General features: G+C 40.7%; 1 protein-coding gene across 1 annotated transcript; it reads right to left on the bottom strand.

Annotated features, from left to right (window-relative positions):
- Positions 1-1,411: 1,411 nt before the first annotated feature.
- LOC129644716 (keratin-associated protein 11-1) lies at positions 1,412-2,133 on the bottom strand. The gene has a single exon (XM_055570205.1). The coding sequence runs from the start codon at positions 2,131-2,133 to the stop codon at positions 1,654-1,656; it is 480 nt and encodes a 159-aa protein (XP_055426180.1). The 3' UTR covers positions 1,412-1,653.
- Between the last annotated feature and the right edge of the window lie 23,557 nt (positions 2,134-25,690).

Raw genomic sequence — 25,690 nt, 5'->3', positions numbered from 1 at the left:
TCCTTCTCCCTACATCTCATCTGATCATGGAGGGATCCTTTGCAAAGTTTTCCACTGTTGTCCTGTATTAAAGAAAGACTTGGAAACTAATTGACTCCCTTCACTGTACAATTCCCCAAACTACCTGGTTTCCTAGGTAACTTCTTTTTGTCCTGCATGGAAATTATTCTGAAAGCCCATAAATAGCTGGGGGGAAGTATAGAGGATTAATCACTCAACTTGACTACATGTGTCAAGACTCTCTAACCAAGTATGGTTTTTCCAGTAGTCAAGTATGGATGTGAGAATTGGACCATAAAGAAGGCTGAGTGTTGAAGAATTGACGCTTTTGTACTGTGGTGTTGGAGAAGACTCTTGAGAGTCCCTTGAACTGCAAGGAGATCAAACCAGTCAATCCTAAAGGAAATCAATCCTGAATATTCATTGAAAGGACTGATGCTGAAGCTGAAGCTCCTATACTTTGGCCACTTGATATGATGAGCTGACTCACTGGAAAAGACCCTGATGCTGGGAAAGATTGAAGGCAGGAAGAAAAGGGGACGACAGAGGATGAGATGGTTGGATGACATCATCAACTCGATGGACATGAGTTTGAGCAAGCTCTGGGAAATGGTGAAATACAGTGAGGCCTGGCATGCTGCAGTCCATGGGTTACAAAGTGTCAAACACAACTGAGTGACTAAACAACAACAACCAGGTAAAACATAAGATAATCCCTTGCTGTCCATTCTCTATGTCTGCATCTCTATTCCTGACCTGCAAACAGGTGCCATCTTTCTAGAGTTCATACATATACATTAATATACAGTATTTGTTTTTCTCTTTCTGACTTACTTCATCATGTATAACAGAACCTAGGTCCATCCGTGGAGGGTGAGATGAATTGGGAGAGTAGCTTTGGCATATACACACTACCAGATGTAAAGTAGATAGCTAGTGGAAAGCTTCTATATAACACAGGGAGCTCACCTCCGTGGTCTGTGATGACCTAGAGGGGTGGGATGGCAGAGGTGTGAGGAGGCTGAGGAGGGAGGAGGTATATGTATACTCATGGCTCATGTACGTCATTGTACAGAAGAAACTAACAACATTGTAAAGCAATTATACTCAACTTTTTAAGTTAAAGACAAAAGATAATCCCTTGCTTGTCATGAAACACAATGACTGAACCCATGCTCCAGGCTCAGAAAAGAAACCTGGACCCTGATCAGCAAAGGATGATTCATAGATTGTAAAAATTCTTACAAACAAAGAACTCAACTGAGACATACATTTGCAATGCCAAGTAATGAGGTTTTATTGAGAAACACAGAGAGAGACAAGTTCCCTTTTCCAAGGCACAAAAGCAGAAGCCAGAAGACAAAGCAGCAAGGTCAAAACATGCCAAAACCCTTAGACACTGGGGCGTGAGTGGTACATTTCTGGAAACATCCACAGGTATACATGCCACCAGTCATCAAACCCTTAAAATAAGATTGGTGCCGGTCAAATCTTAGATTGCCCCCAAAGGTGGCTTATTCAGGGCTGGCAGCCAGCAATCAGGCAGTTAGAACAGGGGTCAGCAATGAAGTTACTCAGGCAGCATGTCGGAAGATCCTGGAAACACAGCTGGTAGGTCATGGAATCTTGATTCACTCATGGGCTTCTGAACACTTAGCAAATTCTTCTGCAGCTGGACACGCAGGACTGCTGGTACGTCCTGGAGACTCCGCAGGCAGGTTGGCAGATGGTGGAGACTCCTCCCACCGGTTGGCAGACAGTGGAGATGCTTCTCACTGGCTTGCACACAGTAGAGATGCCACTCAGAGGCTGACAGCCACTGGAGACAAAGGTGAGTGGCCGGCTGCAGGTAGTCGAATAGGGACTGGAGACACAGGTGGTTTGCCGAGAGGTCACCTGGACAGGGTTGGAGACACAAGGAGATGGCTGGTAGCAAGTTGACTGGCAAACAGTGGGCTCACAGCACGTCTCCTGACAGTGGTCCAGGAGCCAGGAGCCCGTTTGGAAGGAGCTGGGCAAATAGATGCCACTCAGGCAGTCGGCATCCGGGGTAGAAACTGTGGCCACTGGGACAGTGTATTCTCCTCCAATCCGCCTAGAAGAGCAGTTCCTTGTGGAGCAGTTGTAGGACATGGTGCTGGTTGAGAGATGTGGGTAACTCACTGAGGCTGGTTCTTGAGCTGTGAATGCCACTTCAGGCTTCTGAGCTTTTATACTTTCTTTCTGGTGGGTGGGGCTCCCACCCTGACCTTCCTGGCTTCTTTGGCTCACACCAGCTTGCCTTAGAACCTCCTGTGAATTTCCAGGTTAATTGTCTCTTGAGAAGCCTTCATCCTCATAAAGAAAGTTTAGTAGTTTGGTAACTAAGTCAAAAGGCTTCTGGACTGTACTTAGTTCCAGGATTAAGGAGGTGAGTTGACAGCTTCAAAGCTATTGGTCATCCCAGCCCACAATTCATCCCTCATTCATCTTGCATGGATACAATGAGTGTCCCTCTGATGGTAACACCAAACATACCACCATCCCACACTCTCTCCCTTCTAACCAGGACTCATTACACACCCACACCCTGTTTGGATTGTTGTTGGTACTTAATATGCTTAATTTAATCAGTCACCCTTCCACAGCTAACGGGGCTTCTACAAGGAATTTTGTTGAATATGCTTCAAGATGATAATGACAACACTTAGGAAAAAGGACACAAAGATATAGCCAGAGTACAAAGTGGCTTGGAAAATCAATTAGGTGATCAGAGCAAGATGCCCCCAGGAAGCTCACAGGGCAATGGGACTCACCCTTTGTGTCCAAGCAGCTAAGCAACTTGGAACAGAAGCTAATTAAGTGGGACTGCATTTGTAGCCAAGTTTCTTTCTCAATAAATTGAATGAGCTTTATTCCCAAAATGTTTAATCTTATAACAATGGATAACAGCAACTCATATGACTCATCAATATGTCAGTGGAACAGGTTTAGTTAATTTATTAAATTATTATAATGTTCATTTGAAAGGGCATGGTATCTTTCTCTCAAGGTGCTCAATATATTCAAAAGACATTTATTTTCACACAAAAACTTATAGATAGGATGCACTTTTATCACAGACAAATCAAAGGCTCTTCAGGGTCACTGTCTCTGTGAAGGATAAATGGAGGAGTGGAGCAAACAGGCCCTTAATCAATATTTGGTGATGAATGGATGTGTGAACAGTGGGCTGTAATATTTAATTATTCTTTTTATTCTTGGGGAAACCATAGAAAGATATCATCTCCATGATTTCACTTTGCTACAATGGATTCAGTTCTCAACGCCAAAATGACTGAGCCTTGTGATCCATCTGTAGAAAACGATTTCAACTCTGGAAAAATAAGTCACTTCAGCACAGCTTAAATGGTTGGTGATATTTCTACATCAAAACAGCTGTAAGAGCTGACTCATTCTGTAAACTGGCTTACATGGGGTAGGAAAGAATGACAAAGATGAATTTACATATATTTGAGGGCTACAGTAGGCTACATTTTAAACATGCACAAAGCAAAGAGCTTTATGTTAGATCTCACGAGAAGTCCTTTTCCTGAATGCTTTATTCATCTCTATTCATCCCCCTGAAGCCATGTTGGGAGCTCCCCAAGGCTCTAATTTGGAGGCTAATAATACACCCCAACTAAACGATGCTGTGCTGTGGGACGTATTATAATTCCCAGGGATCACACTGTCTCTCCCTCAGTGGCTCACAACATGTACTCGGGTATGAGGAGAAATTAAAGAGATGACTACTTTCCACAAGGTTAGGACTGTGCTCTTCCCACCATGGGGAATGTCCCAGTTGGTGTTTGAAGGTCAAGTTCTTGGCCACAGGAGCTGGCTTGCTTCTTTGAAATTGGATGTGTAGTTTACAGGCTTCTACCAGCCATGGATACACAGACAGCTGTGGAGAAGTACTTCATTGTGTAAATTAATCAAGTGACCACGTGAAAATGTGAAGTTAGTGGTAAGGTGACACAAGAGAAGTTTCCAGTACCTGTTGCCACATTTCTGGAAGAGAATTTGTATAAACTGCCGCTCTGTCTTGATTCCTCTTTTCCATTAAAAGTTAAAAATTGTAATTTAAAAAATATTCTAGAAAATATCTTCCTTCAGCTTCAGAAGGAAAGGAAATGAACACCTTTGAGGCTCTTCCAGGCATTAAGTTAGAGATTTCACACACACCATCAAAGAACAGAGTGCATCCAGCAACCCTAAGGGCTAGGTATGATGTCACATAAAGAAGCTGAAGTTCAGGGAGATTTAATGACTAACCTAAGTCACACAGTTTATACTTGGCTAAGTTGAGAGAGAGATGAATAAAACAGAGCCATGTGTTGTGGACCTATGCTGGGAATATTCAAACATGGTGAGATGCCTTCATTAAAGTTCAAGCAAAAATTTATTTGAAAAATCAAGTAATCAATATTTTATTTATGACACCACGAAGACTATAATCTTTATGTCTATTCCAGTTCCATTAATTAACAACAACAAAAATAAATAAAATTTTAAATAGTGAGTTACAAGCACTGGTGTCTTTAAACTTCATGAGGGTTTTTTCATTATATATAATTTTGACAATTTTACTTCACTAGAATTGTCAGGGGAGTGTGTAATTTCCTCGGTTCTGTCTCATCACAACAAAAACTTGAAGCAACAGACGTTAAAGCCCTTGGCGTGTCACAGCTCTCAGATAGATCAGTGTTACAGCTCAGTCTTACTTAGAAAATAAAGGAAAATACATCCTCGAGGCGTGAGGGCATGCCAAACCAAAAGACGCAAAGATTAGTTCTTTGTCAGTTGCTTCATTTGCTATTATTTTCTCCCATTCTGAAGGCTGTCTTTTCACCTTGCTTAGAGTTTCCTTTGTTGTGCAGAAGCTTTTAATTTTAATTAGGTCCCATTTGCTTATTTTTGCTTTTATTTCCAATATTCTGAGAGGTGGGTCATAGAGGATCCTGCTGTGATTTATGTCGGAGTGTGTTTTGCCTATGTTCTCCTCTAGGAGTTTTATAATTTCTGGTCTTACATTTAGATCTTTAATCCATTTTGAGTTTATTTTGGTGTATGGTGTTAGAAAGTGTTCTGCTGCTGCTGCTGCTAAGTTGCTTCAGTTGTGTCCTACTCTGTGCGACCCCATAGACGGCAGCCCACCAGGCTCCACCGTCCCTGGGATTCTCCAGGCAAGATCACTGGAGTGGGTTGCCATTTCCTTCTCCAATGCATGAAAGTGAAAAGTCAAAGTGAAGTCGCTCAGTCGTGTCTGACCCTCAGTGACCCCATGGACTGCAGCCCACCAGGCTCCTCCATCCATGGGGTTTTCCAGGCAGGAGTATGAAGTGGGGTGCCATCGCCTTCTCCGAGAAAGTGTTCTAGTTTCATTGTTTTATGAGTGGTTGACCAGTTTTCCCAGCACCACTTGTTAAAGAGATTGTCTTTTCTCCATTGTATATTCTTGCCTCCTTTGTCAAAGATAAGGTGTCCATAGGTGTGTGGATTTACCTCTGGGCTTTCTATTTTGTTCCATTGATCTATATTTCAAAAATATACAAGCAACTCCTGCAGCTCAATTCCAGAAAAATAAATGACCCAATCAAAAAATGGGCCAAAGAACTAAATAGACATTTCTCCAGAAAAGACATACAGATGGCTAACAAACACATGAAAAGATGCTCAACATCACTCATTATCAGAGAAATGCAAATCAAAACCACAATGGGGTACCATTTCACGCCAGTCAGAATGGCTGTGATCCAAAAGTCTACAAGCAATAAATGCTGGAGAGGGTGTGGAGAAAAGGGAACCCTCTTACACTGTTGGTGGGAATGCAAATGAGTACAGCCACTATGGAGAACAGTGTGGAGATTCCTTAAAAAACTGGAAATAGAACTGCCTTATGACCCAGCAGTCCCACTGCTGGACATACACACCAAGGAAACCAGAATCGAAAGAGACACATGTACCCCAATGTTCATTGGAGCACTGATTATAATAGCCAGGACATGGAAGCAACATAGATGTCCATCAGCAGATGAATGGATAAGAAAGCTGTGGTACTTTTACACAATGGAGTATTGCTCAGCCATTAAAAAGAATACATTTGAATCAGTTCTAATGAGGTGGATAAAACTGGAGCCTATTATACAGTGAAGTAAGCCAGAAAGAAAAACACCAATACAGTATACTAACGCATATATATGGAATTTAGAAAGATGGTAAAGATAACCCTGTATGCGAGACAGCAAAAGAGACACAGATGTATAGAACAGTCTTTTGGACTCTGTGGGAGAGGGAGAGGGTGGGATGATTTGGGAGAATGGCATTGAAACCTGTATATCATATAGGAAATGAATTGCCAGTCCAGGTTCAATGCAGGATACAGGATGCTTGGTGCTGGTGCACTGAGATGACCCAGAGGGATGGTTCAGGGAAGGAGGTGGGAGGGGGATTCAGGATGGGAACACATGTACACCTGTGGCGGATTCATGTTGATATATGGCAAAACCAATACAATATTGTAAAGTAATTACCTCCAATTAAAATAAATAAACTTAAATTTAAAAAAAAAGACAAAAAAAAAAAAAAAAGACTCAAAGAGAAGAAAGACAGAGACAGAGAGCCCAGGACCTTTGGCTCCTCTTTTTATATCTTTTCTCCTCCCCCTGGGCCTGTCCTATGTAAATCGGGCCAGCCAGGAGTGCTGTTTGTTCCACCTGAGGTCCTCACTCAGGTCCTCGGACCTTCCTTTGTTCTGTTTCCGCGGGCTTTTCCCTTCCTTGTGTTTTAGCCACTGCCATTCTGGATTCCTTTTTCCTGTTCCAACTACCTAACAGAATAAAGTGCAAGATCACTACAAACGAAGCAGGAAGAGACAGAAAGTCTTTAATAGCTTGCAGCTACAATTTGAAATTGAAATTATTTTTAATGGTGATGTGTACAACTAATTATTAGAGAAGAACAGAGAAGTGAATTGATTTTTCAAATGTAGGTGTCATGACTCTTCTGAGAAAACAGGATTCACAAACTCTGAAATTGTTGCAGGAAGAGGGACCTCTTCCAGGGCCCAAAACTGGGCTCTTGTCTAACACTAGGAAATGAATTGTCCAAGGAGACGTATCTGCTGACAAAGCAAGAGATTTTCTTGGGCTAAGGGCAACCAGGTGGAGAGCAGTAGGGTAAGGGAACCCAAGAGAACTGCTCTGCCATGTGGCTCACAGTCTCAGGTTTTATGGTGATGGGATTAGTTTCCAGGTTGTCTTTGGCCAATCATTCTAATTCAGAGTCTTTCCTGGTGGTGCATGCATCGCTCAGCTAAGATGGATGCTAGCGAGAGAGATTCTTGGAAGTGGACGGACACTTGGTGTCTCCTTTTGACCTTTCCCGAACTCTTCCAGTTCATGGTGGCTTATTAGTTCCATATTCCTTACCAGGATCTCCTGTCATAAAACAACTCATGCAAATGGTTACTAAAAGGCCTGGCCAGGGAGGGCGGTTTCAGTCAGTGTGCTTCCCCTAACAAAATCACTCTAAGATGATATTTTATAGTTTTCTTCCTGTCACAAAGTAAGCAAAACCAAGAGACTCTTTAAATAATTAGATCTAAAGGCACTCATCAATGGACTGCTTTCTACTCAATATTTAGCACTGGCGAAATGGCAAGTTCTCTGAAAAACAGCAAAGGCTAGTGTCACAATATCCTATGGAAAAATCCCAAAGACAGAGGAGCCTGGGGGGCTAAAATCTGTGGATCGCAAAGAGTTAGACATGACAGCGACTGAGCGCGCGCGCGCGCACACACACACACACACGGAGTTAGAATTGCTGCTTAATACTTTTGTACATTCAATATGTAAATGCCAGCATCTAGATTCTTCATTTGAATTGAGTGTAAGATGCAAAAGTAAAGAAACATGCACATCAAGGAAAGAGGTTTTTGCAAATTCACTTCTCACCTACGTTCTAAGTTGTTTGCCATTATCTGAAATTGTTTAGGGTGTACCAAGTTACATTCAGCATACCCATTATCAAGCTAATGAGATTCTGTTATAGAGTGTATTTCCCCCCTTTTCCTTTTCTTCCCTTTCCCCTCCTTAAATATGAAGGAAAATGTTCAGGGCTTCTAAACAAAAATGAGAAATTTTTGGCTTAGACCAGTGTTTAGTGCCAAATTTACAATGGAATTCAAATCCACATAGTAAGGATTTTATTCATAGCAGCTATCCTAATAGAGGAATCTTTCACTTTGCTTCTATTCAACTAGCTTAAAATCTGTTTCAAACACCTATGTTCCTTGATTAAAACAATGCTAAAATTTACAAAAAGAAAAAAGAAATAGGCACTGACAGCAACGTGAAGCTTGAAGACATGAATCTAAGTCTACAGTGTTGCTAAGTGAAATCAATAAATCATCCTTTCATTGGAATGTAAGAAAAAAATTTGCGTCCAGCAGCTATCACTACGTAGTTATATGCAATATCAAACTTCAACTCAGCAAAAAGGTTTGTGAAGATTATTCCTGTGTCTGCAGGGTGTGAAGTGAGAGGAGTATATAATGAGAGCAGATGAGAGGAGATTGAAGTACTACTACCCATTATCTACATCCTTGATGGGTAATTTGCTCTCGTTTGTATAGAACAATCTAAGCCTTATACAATAATTATCACAGACTGGAAATGAGCAATTCTTTCACTCAAAACTGAATCACAGCAATCACTGACAAGGCCAAGTGTTTGAGAGTAAAAAGAATTAAGCATGTGTGGGAGGCTGAAGGTTTGAAATGCAAGAAAGATATTTTTTATCACAAAATTGGTGATAATGTTTATCAATGCAGGTTCAAAAAAAAATCACCTAGTCTCATCAAATGGAGCAATAGTAAACTTGCTGAAAAATTAATAAACATAAAATTAGAATTTGTCATCCTGCACTTTTTCAGGATGCTCACACTCTCACATGAAAGCTATTCATTATCTCTTAAAAAGCATAAAAAGGGAATTGAAAATTTTTAAAGACAGAACATAATGGCTGCTTTAAAAATGAAATACATCTTGGCTGAATTGTTCTGCCATTTTTTCTCAACTTCACACAGACCTCCACGTTGAATCTCCAGAATTCTTATTAATAAAGACATTATAAACCCCCCAAAGGCTAAGTGATTTGCACCAAAACTGAACTGAAATTCATTCTCCCAAACTCTTTTCAAAAAGCGTCAATCATACAAAGGTTTGAATCTTTGGGGCTGGAGGGAAATGTAAGGCAGAAAGCAGAAAAGTGAAAGAAGCAGGCAAAGACCAGCAAAATAGTTGCCGCTTTTAGAACTTGAAAATAGCAATCACCAGCAACAAGATTTGTCAAAAAATAAATCCTCAGAGGATAATGTAAGGTTGAAAAACCCAAAGTTGAACTGCCATTCTCTTTATTCATGCCTATTTTCAAAATCATGTATTTTTTCATGAGTGCCTTTATTGGGGATCAGAATCAGGATGCTCTCAATAAAAGTAAGTAGATTCCCAAGTTTGGAGACCAAACAAACTCTCTTGCAGGATATCACATGTGTAGCTAGTATGTGCTCCAGTTCCAGTCTTTGAAGTAACAAGAGGTGAACCCGCCTTTGACCAGACGTGAGTAATGTTTATGTATAGGGCCAGAGGGAAGGCCCGAAGTCACACAATTGTATTATCGTTCACTGATACAGAATTATTCAGGGTCTACTTGGTATCTAGGAGGATAAGGATGTTATTAATAGGAGCTATGTGAGAGAAAGAAGTATAAGGTAAGTCTCGTCTTTAGCATCACCTAGCTGACCTGTGCTGATGCCCTTTCAATGCAACTCTTCTTGGTCTGATCTGTTTATCCAGGGGAATTAGGAATGTAGCCTTAGACCAATACTCGCTCATGTTAGTAATTAGACTATCAGAACTGGATCTTAAAGACCTCTAGTCTAACTCTGTCATCTGATGGATGAGAAATTAAGTGTCAGAGAAGGAGAATCATGGTCAAATATATCAGACAGACTTGTGAACTAGTTCCAACCTGTGTCATCCCATCTCTTACTGCATCCTCTGCACACGCTTGAGCCAGCTTCACGGTGGTGCACCCAGACACTGCTGTCTTCATTTTAGGGCCACTCCCCTACTTCTTGCTTCCCATCCTAAGTCTTCTCTGGTGCCACAGCAAGAGAAGTCTATGCTAACTGACTCTGCATGCCTATATGCACCACCCACAAATGGGGTCTCCCTTGAGCAATAGGAAATGCAGATGACTGAGCGAGTGTTTCCACCTTTCATCCTCCAGGTAGACAGCTCTGAAACTATTTCAGAAAAACCCTCGAAATCATGCACGAGTTGCTTTAGATGGTGGCTGATCAATAACAGTTCCTGTGATGGTTCCTGCTCCTCTCACTCCCCGTTTGCTGCCCTCCCTGAAATAAAACTCCCAAACTAACTGTCTCAAACTCTGCTTCCAGAGATCTCAGATTATGACACCAGATTCCAAACACGTTCTATTTATGTAAGAAAAGTAACTGGTTTGGGGATTCTCTGATGGTCCAGTTGTTAGGACTCCGTGCTTTCACTGCCAACCTGTGAACTGAGATCCTACAAGCCAACCGGCGCAACTAAAAAATAAAAATAACTGGTCCTTCTAATCACTGGCTTGGAGCCCCGCAAGGTACATCCATGTCTCTGTTCATACAAGCCTAAGAAATATCTTATACACAAACTGAGCATCAAACAACTAACATTTACATTTCTAGAGTTCTTTCTGGAAAGACCAAATGAAACACTGCAAAAGTCCTTAATCACAGCTAGAATATGAGTAGATTTTTAATTTCTCCCAAGTAATGTCAATCACTGCAGCCTGGTAGGCCGCTGTCCATGCAGTCGCAAAGAGTCAGACACAACTTAGGAACTGAACAGCGACAAAGTCAATTATATTGTGTCATTTTCTTAACATAGGCTAGTCCCTAGGAGTTGACACCCCAAACACTAAAGCTGAAAGATCTAATTGTCTCTTTGATGGCACAGTTCTTTTCCAAGATGAAGGAAATTTTTCCCAAAATGAGATATATGCTAATTATGCAATGGGAGATAATTTTAGATACGAATTGGACACTTTTTAATCTCAAAACATATGCATTTGCTTTTAAGCATATTAATACAGTGTGGCTAAGCTATAAAAGCCATTAATTCATGGATACCATTACATAGAATGAGGTTTAACCAACTTTTTTTAATTTAAAAGGTAAATTAATAGAAATTTAAAATTTAGTTGAATAATAATGAATATAATAGGAAAACATAGCTAAAATTTTCAGGATAGAAATCACGGTACTATTTAACAGATACTTAAATGATTTCATGGTTTAATAAGATAGTTAAATAGATATCTAAATAATAAGCATTATAAGTGCTTTAAAAATGTATTTAAAAGTGTAACTCATTTTCATTCTGAGAATGTTACCACTTAACTACACCTCACTTAAACATACATACAAAATCCAGAAGCCCTACTCTTTTCTGCTTGTCAATTACTTTGGAACAAATTACCCCAAAATTTAATGAACAAAAGTGAAAATAAAAGTGTCAGTAGCTCATTCCTGTCCCACTCTTTGTAACCCCATGGCCCATAACCCACAAAGCTCCATGTCTTTGGGATTCTCCAAGCAAGAACAAAGGAATGGGTAGTCATTCCCTTCTCCAGGGGATCTTTCGAAGTTCAGTTCAGTTCAGTTGCTCTGCTGCTGCTGCTAAGTTGCTTCAGTTGTGTCCAACTCTTTGTGATCCCATGGACTGCAGGAAGCCAGCTACCAGAGTTTGCCAACTCCCAGAGTTTACTAAAACTCATGTTCATTGACTCAGTGATGCCATCCAATCATCTCATCATCTGTCATCCCCTTCTCCTTTCACCTTCAATCTTTCCCAGCATCAGGGTCTTTACAATGAGTCAGCTCTTCACATCAGATGGCCAAAGTATTGGAGATTCAGCTTCAACATCAGTCCTTCTAATGAATATTCAGGACTTATTTCCTTTAGGATGGACTGGTTGGATCTCCTTGCAGTCCAAGGGACTCTAGAGAATCTTCTCCAAACCATAGTTCAAAAGCATCAATTCTTCAGCACTCAGCTGTCTTTATAGTCCAACACTCACATCCATACAACTACTGGAAAAATCATAGCTTTGACTAGACAGACCTTTGATGGTAGAGCTGGTTTTAGAAAAGGCAGAGGAACCAGAGATCAAATTGCCAACATCAGCAGGGAGTTGATGCAAGGGAGTTCCAGAAAAACATCTATTTCTGCCTTACTGACTATGTCAAAGACTTTGACTGTGTGGATCACAATAAACTGTGGAAAATTCTTTAAGAGATGGGAATACCAGACCACCTGACCTGCCTCCTGAGAAATCTGTATGCAGGTCAGGAAGCAACAGTTATACCTGGACATGGAACAACAGACTGGTTCCAAATAGGAAAAGGAGTTCATCAAGGCTGTATATTGTCACCCTGCTTATTTAACTTACATGCAGATTATATCATGAGAAACGCTGGGCTGGAAGAAGCACAAGCTGTAATCAAGATTGCTGGGAAAAATATCAATAACCTCAGATATGCAGATGACACCACCCTTATGTCAGAAAGTGAAGAACTAAAGAGCCTCTTGATGAAAGTGGAAGAGGGGAGTGAAAACTTTGGCTTAAAGCTCAACATTCAGAAAACAAAGATCATGGCATCCAATCCCATCACTTCATGAAAAATAGATGGAGGAACAGTGGAAACAGTGTCAAACTTTATTTTTTGGGCTCCAAAATCACTGTAGATGGTGACTGCAGCCATAAAATTAAAAGACGCCTACTCCTTGAAAGAAAAGTTATGACCAAAAAAGGCAGTATATTAAAAAGCAGAAACATTAGTTTACCAGCCAAGGTCTGTCTAGTCAAAGCTATGGTTTTTCCAGTAGTCATGTATGGATGTAAGAGTTGGACTATAAAGAAAGCTGAGCACTGAAGAATTGATGCTCTTGAACTGTGGTGTTGGAGAAGACTCTTGAGAGTCCCTTGGACTGCAAGGAGATCCAACCAGTCCATCCTAAAGGAAATCAGTCCTGAATGTTCATTGGAAGCACTGATGTTGAAGCTGAAACTCCAATACTTTGGCCACCTGATGTGAAGAGCAGACTCATTTGTAAAGGCCCTCATGCTTGGAAAGATTGAAGGTGAGAGGAGCAGGGGACAACAGAGGATGAGATAGTTGGATGGCATCGTGGACTCAGTGGATATGATTTTGAGTAAACTCCAGGATTTAGTGATGGGCAGGGAGGCCTGGTGTGCACTCTGTTGGACACAACAGAGTGACTAAACTGAACTGAACTGAATGTCTCTGCTTTTTAATATGTTGTCTAGTTGGTCATAGCTCTTCTTCCAAGGAGCAAGCGTCTTTTAATGTCATGGCTGCAGTCACCATCTACAGTGATTTTGGAGCCCCCCCAAATTAAGTCTGTTACTGTTTCCAGTATTTCCCCATCTATTTGCCATGATGATCTTAGTTTTCTGAATGTTGAGTTTTAAGCCAACTTTTTCACTTTCCTCTTTCACTTTCATCAAGAGGCTCTTCAATTCTTCTTCACTTTCTGCCATAAGGGTGGTGTCTTCTGCATATCTGAGGTTATTGATATTTCTCCCGGCAATCTTGATTCCAGCTTGTGCTTCATCCAGTCCAGCATTTCGCATGATGTACTCTTCATATAAGTTAAATAAGCAGGGTGACAATATATAGCCTTGACGTACTCCTTCTCCTATTTGGAATCAGTCTGTGGTTCCATGTCCAGTTCTAACTGTTTCTTCTTGACCTGCATACAGATTTCTCAGGAGGCAGGTCAGGTGGTCTGGTATTCCCATCTCTTAAAGAATTTTCCACAGTTTGTTGCGATCCACACAGTCAAGGCTTTGGTATGGTCAATAAAGCAGAAATAGATGTTTTGCTGGAACTCTCTTGTTTTTTCGTTGATCTAACGGATGTTGGCAATTTGATCTCTGGTTCCTCTGCCTTTTCTAAATCCAGCTTGAACACCTGGAAGTTCACGGTTCACATACTGTTGAAGCCTGGCTTGGAGAATTTTGAGCATTACTTTGCTAGCGTGTGAAATGAGTGCAATTGTGAGGTAGTTTGAGCATTCTTCCTGGAGGAGGAAATGGCAACCCACTCCAGTATTTTTGCCTAGAGAATCCCATGGACAGAGGAGCCTGGAGGGCTACAGCCCATGGGGTTGCAAAAAGTTGGATGTGACTGAACGACTAATACCTATTGACCATTCTTTGGCATTCCTTTCTTAGGGATTGGAATGAAAACTGACCTTTTCCAGTCTGTGGCCACTGCTGAGTTTTCCAAATTTTCTGACATATTGAGTGCAGCACTTTCATAGCATCATCTTTTAGGATTTGAAATAACTCAACTGGAATTCCATCACCTCCACTAGTTTTGTTAGTAGTAGTGATGCTTCTTAAGGCTCACTTGACTTAGCATTCCAGGATTTCTGACTCTAGGTGAGTGATCACATCATTGTGAGTTTCTGGGTCATGAAGATCTTTTTTGTATAGTTCTTCTGCGTATTCTTGCTGCCTCTTCTTAGTATCTTCTGCTTCTGTTAGGTCCATACCATTTCTGTGTGTTGTTTTTTATTGTGCCCATCTTTGTGTGAAATGTTCTCTTGGTATCTCTAATTTTCTTTAAGAGATCTCCAGTCTTTCTCATTCTCTTGTTTTCCTCTATTTCTTTGTATTGATCACTGAGGAAAGCTTTCTTATCTCACCTTGCTATTCTTTGGAACTCTGCATTCAAATGGGTATATTTTTCCTTTTCTCCTTTGCCTTTCACTTTTCTTCTTTTCATAGATATTTGTAAGATCTCCTTAGACAACCATTTTCCCTTTTTGCATTTCTTTTTCTTGGGGATAATTTTGATCCTTGCCTCCTGTACAATGTCACAAACCTTCATCCATAGTTCTTCAGGTACTCTATCAGATACAATCTCTTAAATCTATTTCTCACTTCCACTGTATAATCATAAGGGATTTGATTTAGGTCATACCTGAATGCTCTAGTGGTTTTCCCTACTTTCTTCAATTTAAGCCTGAATTTGGCAATAAGGAGTTCATGATCTGAGCCAGTCAGCTACTGGTCCTGCTTTTGCTGACTGTATAGATCTTCTCCATCTTTGGCTGCAAAGAATATAATCAATCTGATTTCAGTATTGACCAACAGGTGATGTCTATGTATAGAGTCTTCTATTGTGCTGTTGGAAGAGAGTGTTTGCTATGACCAGTGCATTCTCTTGGCAAAACTCTATTAGCCTTTTCCCTGCTTCATTCTGTACTCCAAGGCAAAATTTGCCTGTTACTCCAGGTATCTCTTGACTTCCTACTTGTGCATTCCAGTTCCATATAATGAAAAAGACATCTTTTTTTGGTGTTAGTTCTAGAAGGTCTTGTAGGTCTTCATAGAACCATTCAACTTCAGCTTCTTAAGCTTTACTGGTTGGGGCATAGACTTGGATTACTGCAATATTGAATGGTTTGCCTTGTAAATGAACAGAGATCTTCCTATTGTTTTTAAGATTGCACTCAAGTACTGCATATCAGACTCTTTTGTTTACTATGATAGCTACTCCATTTCTCTAAGGGATTCTTGCCCATAGTACCAGATATAATGGTCATCTGAGTTAAATTCACCCATTCCAGTCCATTTTAGTTCACTGGTTCCTAAAATGTCAATGCTCACTCTTGCCATCTCCTGTTTGACCACTTCCAACTTGCCTTAATTCATGGACCTAATATTCCAGGTTCCTAGGCAATATTGCTCTTTACAGCATCTGCCTTTACTTCTATCACCAGCCACATCCACAACTGGGCCTTGTTTGTGCTTTGGCTCCATCTCTTCATTCTTTCTGGAGTTATTTCTCCACTGATCTCCAGGAGCATTTTGGGCACCTATCAACCTGGGAAGTTCATCTCTCAGTGTCCTATCTTTTTTTCTTTTCATACTGTTTTGGGATTCTGAAGACAAGAATACTGAAGTGGTTTGCCATTCCCTTCTCCAATGGTCCACGTTTTGTCAGTACTCTCCACCATGACCCGTCCATCTTGGGTGGCCCTATGCAGCATGGCTCATAGTTTCATTGAGTTAGACAAAGCTGTGGTCCATGTGATCAGATTGATTCATTTTCTGTGATGGTGGTTTTCAGTCTGTCTGCCCTCTGATGGAGAAGGATAAGAGGCTTATAGAAACTTCCTGATAAGAGAGACTGACTGAGGGGGCAAGTGGGTCTTGTTCTGATGGGCAGGGCCATGCTCGGTAAATCTTTAATCCAATTTTCTTCCATCAATTTTCTTTTTTTTTTTTTTTATGTCATGTGTATCTTTGTTTTTTTAATTTTATTTTATTTTTAAACTTCACATAACTGTATTAGTTTTGCCAAATATCAAAATGAATCTGCCACAGGTATACATGTGTTCCCCATCCTGAACCCTCCTCCTTCCTCCCTCCCCATTCCATCCCTCTGGGTCGTCCCAGTGCACCAGCCCCATCAATTTTCTTCCCCAGCTAAGGATCAAGCCCATGTCTCTTGCATCTCAGGCAGATTCTTTATCATCTGAGCCACATGGACATGGACAATGCATGTCCTAATGGACAAAGCAACCATTATGTCCAAGGATTCTGCAGCTCAGGAATTTGGGTAAAGCTGATTTGTCTCTGCTGCAGGCTGCATAAGGAATGGGAGGCACTGGAGGTGGGGGATTGTGAGCTGATGTTATCTGAACTATCATTTGTTCACGTGTCTGTTGATCAATACTTGCTATCAGCTGAGAAACCTATGCATGCCCTCATGTGGCCAGGATTTCAACAAAGAGGCTGGTTCTAAGAGTGAGAATCCTCAAAGAGAAAGCTAGGCAGAAGCTTTATTGTTTTGTTTTTGTTTTTGTTTGTTTTCTGACAGGCTCAAAAGTCACACAACATCTGTTTGGCCACACTTTCTCAAACCATCACAAAGGCCCATGTTTGAGGGAAGGTGAAGCAGATTCCACTTCGGGGAGTGGCAAAATTCTAGATAAGAATGTGGGACTGAAAAGATCATCTTGCCCATGAAACTGTTAATGAAATTACCTTATTCCCTGAGTTGCCAGGATGCCAAAACCGAGCTGTAAATCCCTGACATGGACTTAGGGTATCCTACAAGAAAATCTGAATTTCATGTTCTATATTATTAGCAATGTCCAAAGCAGACAGACAGCTCATTATTCCCTGTGAATCCCCTGTGAAGGGGACTGTTACAAGAATTGGTACGGATGTGATGACCTCCACAGCTCCCTCTAACTCTCCAATTAGACAAGTCTTTGACTCAGGGTACATTAGTGGCTCAGAGGGTAAAGAATCAACCTGCCAATGCAGGAGACTCGGGTTCGATCCCTGGGTCTAGAAGATTCCCAGGAGAAGAGAATGGCAACCCACTCCAATATTCTTGCTGGGAAATCACACAGACAGAGGAGCCTGGTGGGCTATAGTCCATGGGGATCACAGAGAAGTTGGCCATGACTGAGTTACTAAACAACAACAACAAACCAGCACTTACATGCAGGCCTATGCCCCAAAGCAATGCATCTGGCTAAAGACAATTCTCAGTACTTTCAAGTAGCTTCAACCACTCAACAGTAATCTTTTCCTCTGGTCTTATTTCTCACTAAACACTGTGAAACTGCAAAGTCTATGGACAATATGTGTGTTCTACAACAGGTGAAATAGTGAGACCTATAGGAGTCCTAGGAGTTACTGGAAACTATGAGAACTCTCAGAGAAGGCAATGGCATCCCACTCCAGTACTCTTGCCTGGAAAATCCCATGGACGGAGGAGCCTGGTGGGCTGTAGTCCACGGGGTCACTAAGAGTCGGACACGACTGACCGACTTCACTTTCACTTTTCACTTTCATGCATTGGAGAAGGAAATGGCAACCCACTCCAGTGTTCTTGCCTGGAGAATCCTAGGGATGGGGGAGCCTGGTAGACTGCTGTCTATGGGGTCTCACAGAGTCGGACTCGACTGAGCAGCGACTTAGCAGCAGCAGCAGCAGCATGAGAACTCTACCAGTCTCTCCCAGCCCCTTTGAAGACTATGCAGTCTTATATTTTAAATAGAACTGGTTTGCAATTTGCTGTGGTTTGGAAATCATAAAGGTACCATTAAAATTGGAAGAATATCCAAAACCAGTAGTAATGCTGGAAAGAGTGGATTATTCCCAGTTGCTAGACTGCCTTCCATTTTCTGCCTCAGCTTTAGAGTCTAAGAGTTGCTTTCATTGAATGTCTCTTTATTTAGGGTAAGTGTGAAACTGAATACAAACATCTTTTGTATTTTAAGATGATATGTCTCTCCCTGCATGCAGCTTAGCCACAGGTCAGGAAGGTCACAGTTCATGGTAAAGGGCCAGTCTCTTTACAAGAATCCTAGAACAATGCTCAGCCCTTGCTTTTCTGACCACGGTTATCTTTGATATTGAACTATAAGGTGACCCTAAAGACAGAAACTGCTTTTGCTAAGTTACAAAAGAACTAACGGTTGACAAAATGATCCTACAGGGAAAAAATCAACTAGGCCTGATACCCGATTTCATCTTTTGCTTCATCTCTTAGCTTCAGTTTCTTTCTCCTCTCTTGATACCAACACAGCCATTTTGTGTACATGCTCAGCCGCTTCAGTCATGTCCAGTGCTTTGCGACCCTATGGACGGGAGTTCATCAGGTTGTTCTGTCCATGGGATTCTCTGGGCAAAAATACTTGAGTGGGTTGCCATGCCCTCCTCCAGAGGATCTTCCCTATCCAGGAATCAAACCTGCATCTCCTGCTTTGCAGGTGGATTCTTTACCACTGAGCCACCAAGGAAGCCCAGCATAGCCACTAACTTCCCTTTATTGGTCCAGAAATATACTATAAGCTCCATAGTAGATTTTGGTCCTGAAGCTTTCAGATTTAGATATTGTTCTAAGAGAGGTACAAAAATACTTAACTTGTGACCCCCCCAAAAAAAATGGGCATAAAGGAAAATAAATGAATAAAAACTAGGAAGAGCTGAAGGGAGTGATTAATATGCAATTTGAGAAATGAAATTATGTGTTATATGTAGTTTAAGTGTAACTATAGTCTTGATTCAGTGTCATCTCAGAATCTGGAACTATGAATCAGAAGATGGCAAGGTAATAGAAATAAATAAGAATCTAAAATGAAGGAGATAAAATGAAGAAAATGTGTGCACATCTTCAGAAATAATCAACTTCTGAAAAGACAGCTTCTAAACAGATTTTTTTTCAGACTAAATTTTCTGCATCTCAGTATCCAGGCAAATGATAATTATCATTAGAGAACCTGCAGTCCAACTAATGGAAACATATCAAGGGTAACGTAATCTTTGCAGAGGGGCGGAGGCCTGCAGGCATTCGATCAGCCAAGCAGATGTTCTTATTGTTTGCTGGGTAAATGCATCTTTTTCAGACATAATGAACATGTCGTTCAGATACTCCAATCCTCAAACTAGACTCTTCAAGTATAATTCTGATATTAATTTGGTTTCCCAATTGACCTGCTGCTGCTGCTGCTAAGTCACTTCAGTCATCTCTGACTCTGTGCGACCCCATAGACGGCAGCCCACCAGGCTCCCCTGTCCCTGGGATTCTCCAGGCAAGAACACTGGAGTGGGTTGCCATTTCCTTCTCCAATGCATGAAAGTGAAAAGTGAAAGTGAAGTCGGTCAGTCTTGTCTGACTCCTTGCGACCCCATGGACTGCAGCCCACCAGGCCCCTCCATCCATGGGATTTTCCAGGCAAGAGTACTGGAGTGGGTTGCCATTACCTTCTCCCCCAATTGACCTAGCTTCCTAGAAATGTGATACACTAAGTATCCCTCTTAGCTCAGATGGTAAAGAACATGTCTGCAATGTAGAAGACTTGGGTTTGATCCCTGGGTCGGGAAGATCCCCTGAAGAAGGAAATGCAACCCACTCCAGTATTCTTGCCTGGAGAATTCTATGGACAGACCATGGAGTCACAGGGAGTCGGACGCAAGTGACTAACACACAACTATCTAGCACCAATAAGCTAATCTGATTTCAATGTGAATTAAATTTTCACTCTTGTTTATACATCAGTCTCTTTCAAATTTGGCTAACATGACTCAGTCCTCCAGAGCCTGCTAACCTGGGGTAAACTAACAAAACCAAAAGTCTCAACAGGCAAAGCTGAGGGGAAGACTCTCATCCTCTGCAGCTCTAATCAAAGTGCAAACTCCAGTCCCAAGCTGGATAGCTGTTCTGCTTCCCTCAAAGACTGAATCATTTTACCAACAGCATATAGAGGTACACATTTCATTAACAGGTCTTTTCTAATGTTACCTAATGAAGTCCTGCTTCCTCAAGTACTTGTAGCCATAGAATTATCTCTTAAGTTGACTGTTCTAAGTGTAGAAGAGGTTGGACTGACTACATGACCTCTATGCAAAGTGGCTTCCAGTTTTCTAATTGTTCACTGCTGCATATCTAAATATCACACTAAGTTAATTGAAATTATTTCTTGTATCTCCCATTGCATTTCTATTCTTGCACATTTTAAGTATCTCCCTCTTTAGTTACTAACATCACCTATCAGGGGCCAACCAAAACATACTCTAGTAGTTATTCTTCAATCTTCCATTTACATACACACTTAAACAGTAAAACCAATTGACCCAAAAAGTTCTATGTCACAGTGAGCTGCCTGGAAAATATATACACACTGCAATTTCAGATTCATTTAAGCTAAGATGCAATTTAAATAATTCATTAGAACAATGATTGTTCATTGCAAATCTGTTCTTCAAATGGATCTCCATTTATCTGGCTCATCTATTAATTGCTCACCCTTCTTAAGGCAGCACATTCAAGGTGCACGTCAGAAGTTCCACAGGTTTTTTCCCCCGACTTTCCCACTGACTCATCGCCTGACCAGAGGCTGCTCACTGAAACTCCCTGGGCCTGTTTCATGATCGTGTGTAAAACAGGGTTAATAAGATCTACTTCCCCAGGGCGCTGCAAGAACCAAGTTATGGTTTGCAAAAGGCTTTGTGATTCATACATAAAAGGCTGTACAAGAAAGTAAACTGTCATTGAGCCTTACAAACAGTTTTCATCTCAATTATCTCAAAGTCAGGAGAGAAGGCTATCCTAAGCTTCCAAAAGATAATTCAATTAGCATGAAGTTCCAAGAATTTTCAAAGCTCAGATGGGCAGTTGCTGACTCAGGTTTTTTTGTTTTTGTTTTGTTTTTTTATCCTAGGAATCAGAAATGTCATTCACAGATAAGTGCAGGGAGGAGCAAAACAGAAAGACAGGAAATTCTTGGCTCTGGGATCTGGTAATAAGGGAGTCTGCCACTTTCAAATTACCTGCTGGAATCCGGCTCAAGACAATTATAGATGAAAAATCTTCTTGGTCTTCAGCCACCTACCCAAAATTGATGTTGGTTTTAAACTTCCTAAAGTTGGAGCAACAATTTTCATGACTTAGGGGTAAGTAAATTAAAACTTAATCCTATTAGTCTTGTTTTTATACCGTGTGTGTGTCTGTATGTGTGTGTGTGTGTGTGTTAGTTGCTCAGTCATATCCGACTCTTTGCGACCCCCTGGACTGTAGCCCTCTAGGCTTCTCTGTCCATGGAATTCTCCAGGCAAGAATACTGGAGTGGGTTGCCATGCCCTTCTCCAGGGTATCTTCCCAACCCAGGGATCAAACCCCAGTGTCCCAAATTGCAGGTAGGTTCTTTACTATCTGAGACATCAGGGAGGATACTAGAGGATAGTAAAACTGAAAAACTAAATTCTAAATTGTATAGAGCAATGGTGAGATAATTATTCTGTACTTTAAATTTCCTACAAACATCTTAGGAGGAGGCTCTGGGGAAAGACATTATTCATAGCTTGTAGAGTTACAGTGCTTGATATCAACTAATAATTCCATTTAGCTGCACTGTACTTATTTTCACCTTTAAATTATAACCACACTGGGAAGGAGTACATTTTTTCCTGTTACCATTTGGTGGATTTCCATATTAAAAAGGCTCCTGGGCACTCTTGGCACTGAAAATATCATAATAATAATTAAAATGATTAACATTCACCCTCTTCCAATTAAGACAGTGCCTTAACTGCACTGATCCAGTGATGAATGTCAATGTCTTGGCTATAAAAGACAGACTGTGACTAAAAGTTAGCAACAAGTAACGAGTGAAAACAAATTTTTTCAATAACCACTAAAATAAGAAGTTCTTGGCCACTAAAATTAATTTTTTTTTTAACTTTTAAATCAAGAAAAGTCATCCAGTAGATTCAAGAAGATCAGGAAACTTCTCCTGGAAAAATGCTAAAATTCCAGTTTCTCAAAAGTCTTGCCAGATTTCCACTATAGGAAACCTCATTGTCCAGGCAATTTTCATAATTTAGATTAAGCAAGCAAAAACATGTATTATCTCAGTTTTTGTGAAGATTACATACCAAAACTAGACTCTATTATGTAACTAGCTGAGTGACCTTGAGCATTAACCTCCCTCAGTCTCTTTCCTTGTCTGTAAATGGAAATGATTAACAGGACCATCTGGGCTTCACTTATGGCTCAGTTGGTAAAGAATCCGCCTGCAGTGCGGGAGACCTGGGTTCGATCCCTGGGTTGGGAAGATCTCCTGGAGAAGGGAAAGACTACCCACTCCAGTATTCTGGCCTGGAGAATTCCATAGACTGTATACTCTATGGGGTTGCAAAGAGTCGGACACGACTGAGCAACTTTCACTTCTCTTCTTCGCTTCACTTCAATAGGGCCTGGTGAGGGGACATTTACATGGTCACTAAATAATCATTCTCCACTCCCCTTTCTCTTTTATTTAAATTAAATCAAGCCTCTGTAGGGTCTAATTTTCCTTAAATAAAATTTTCAAGCTTTTTAAAATTATAGTAGATTCTTAATCACATGTAACTTATATATACTTACCTGTATATAGCATGCAATTAATGAAATACAGTGCCCAAATGACTTAGAATACTTAATAGTTACAGTTCCACACTTTTAGATCATGAATGGGACTCAAGTTTCCAACACAAATCCTCGAATTCCATACCAGCTATAATTAAAGTGCATTAGATCTATTGATAAGCTTCATAGCTATGAGGACCATAGAACAAGAACAAGAATATCTGTCTCACTGGGTTGTTGCTATCGCCATCATGACAGAGGTAAAGATAGTCCTTCTAAACTTTAGAACCTAAAGTTCTAAAAGAGGATTCCTTAAGTGGTAAAAATTAATACTTCCATTGGAGGGTTTTAAACTTGTCCACAGTAATTCTTTTGACAATACAGAATAAACAAATGCCCCTAGGAAATATTGGTAGAGACCATTAGGGAGTAATCTAAAGCAGCTGATAGCCAACACAAAATTTTTTTGAAGATTCATGTTTGGTCTTACTAGAGTGGCAGAACCATCATTATCCTAACAGCCAGGAGCCGATTCTTCTTGAAGAACTGTTCTGTTGGGGAACTGCTCTTGGGTTGGAAGATGACACTTTCAGAGTACTCTTGTCAGCAGAAGCCAAGGAAACAGACAGCTAAACTTCTCTGCCATCTGCATATGAGAAATTGCTGGGGAGTACAAGGGGGACATGGAAAGAAAAAGGAGAAGGAAACCACAGAGAACCCAGGTAGGAGAGAAAGAAATTAGCCAACCCAGTATGGCAAGGCTGAGGCATCTCATTGAACAAGAACACAGAACTTCCTCCAAAGACGGTGATGTGAAGGAAACTTCATGGAGTATCTGTTTTCCAATTTGCACTTGTTCAGATTGTTTATTTATAAAGATCTCTGCTCACTTCCTCCCCCTTTTATGCATCAGGACTTCATACCTGTGTGTGATGCATGGGGTGTGGGGGTGTGGGTGTGTGGGTGTGTTGGAAAGGACCTGATTTTCACATATGGTCGACTCAATGTTGACAAAATTAGCCCACATTGGATACTTCCCAAAACAATTCCTGGAAATGGGGCCCCAGAGTCAGGTGAAACCTGAGAATATAGGCCTTAGAATACATCAAGATCTTGTTGTAAATATCTCTGGACTTTCACAAGGTCAGAATGAACTGCTCATAACTTGATATCAAGCAGCTTTTGAATTTCTAATGTTTTGATTACTGAAGTTTGTTCATTTATTGATAATGTTCATTAATTTTTGGTGAATTGTCTGCCTGCATCTCTGCCTAATTTTTAAGGCACTTTTAAAAAAATTTATAACAGCTCTGTACATATTAAACATATGAGCTCTGTGACAGAGCTTTGCAATTTTTTCCCCCTCTTTGGCTCTTGTATTTCACTAGGATCACTGTATTATTTTTTTTAATTTAAATTTATTTATTTTAATTGGAAGCTAATTACTTTGCAATATTGTATTGGTTTTGCCATACATCAACATGAATCTGCCACAGGTATACATGTGTTCCCAATCCTGAACCCCCCTCCCACCTCCCTCCCCATACCATCCCTCTGGGTCATCCCAGTGCACAAGCCCCAAGCATCCTGTATCCTGCATTGAACCTGGACTGGCGATTAGTTTCTTATATGATATTATACATGTTTCAATGCCATTCTCCCTAATCATCCCACCCTCTCCCTCTCCCACAGAGTCCAAAAGACTGTTCTATACATCTGTGTCTCTTTTACTGTCTCGCATACAGGGTTATCATTACCATCTTTCTAAATTCCATATATATGCGTTAATATACTGTATTGGTGTTTTTCTTTCTAGCTTACTTCACTCTGTATAATAGGCTCCAGTTTCATCCACCCATTAGAACTGATTCAAATGTAATCTTTTTAATGGCTTAGTAATACTCCATTGTGTAAAAGTACCACAGCTTTCTTATCCATTCATCTGCTGATGGACATCTAAGTTGCTTCCATGTCCTGGCTATTATAAACAGTGCTGCGATGAACATTAGGGTACATGTGTCTCTTTCCCTTCTGGTTTCCTCAGTGTGTATGCCCAGTACTGGGATTGCTGGGTCATAGGCAGTTCTATTTCCAGTTTTTTAAGGAATCTCCACACGGTTCTCCATAATGGCTGTACTAGTTTGCATTCCCACCAACAGTGTAAGAGTGTTCCCTTTTCTCCACACCCTCTCCAGTATTTATTGCTTGTAGACTTTTGGATTGCAGCCATTCTGACTGGCATGAAATGGTACCTCACTGTGGTTTTGATTTGCATTTCTCTGATAATGAGTGATGTTCAGCATCTTTTCATGTGTTAGCCATCTGTATGTCTTCTTTGGAGAAATATCTGCTTAGTTCTTTGGCCCATTTTTTGATTGGGTCATTTATTTTTCTGGAATTGAGCTGCAGGAGGTGCTTGCATATTTTTGAGATTAGTTGTTCGTCAGTTGCTTCATTTGCTATTATTTTCTCCCATTCTGAAGGCTGTCTTTTCACCTTGCTTATAGTTTCCTTTGTTGTTCAGAACCTTCTAATTTTAATTAGGTCCCATTTGTTTATTTTTGCTTTTATTTCCAATATTCTGGGAGATGGGTCATAGAGGATCCTGCTGTGATTTATGTCGGAGACTGTTTTGCC

Source organism: Bubalus kerabau, chromosome 2 (genome assembly GCF_029407905.1).
Source record: "Bubalus kerabau isolate K-KA32 ecotype Philippines breed swamp buffalo chromosome 2, PCC_UOA_SB_1v2, whole genome shotgun sequence".
In the NCBI taxonomy this organism is placed as follows: Eukaryota; Metazoa; Chordata; class Mammalia; order Artiodactyla; family Bovidae; genus Bubalus; species Bubalus kerabau.
Note: the sequence above shows the minus strand (reverse complement) of the source record. Positions and strands in the feature narration are given on the sequence as shown.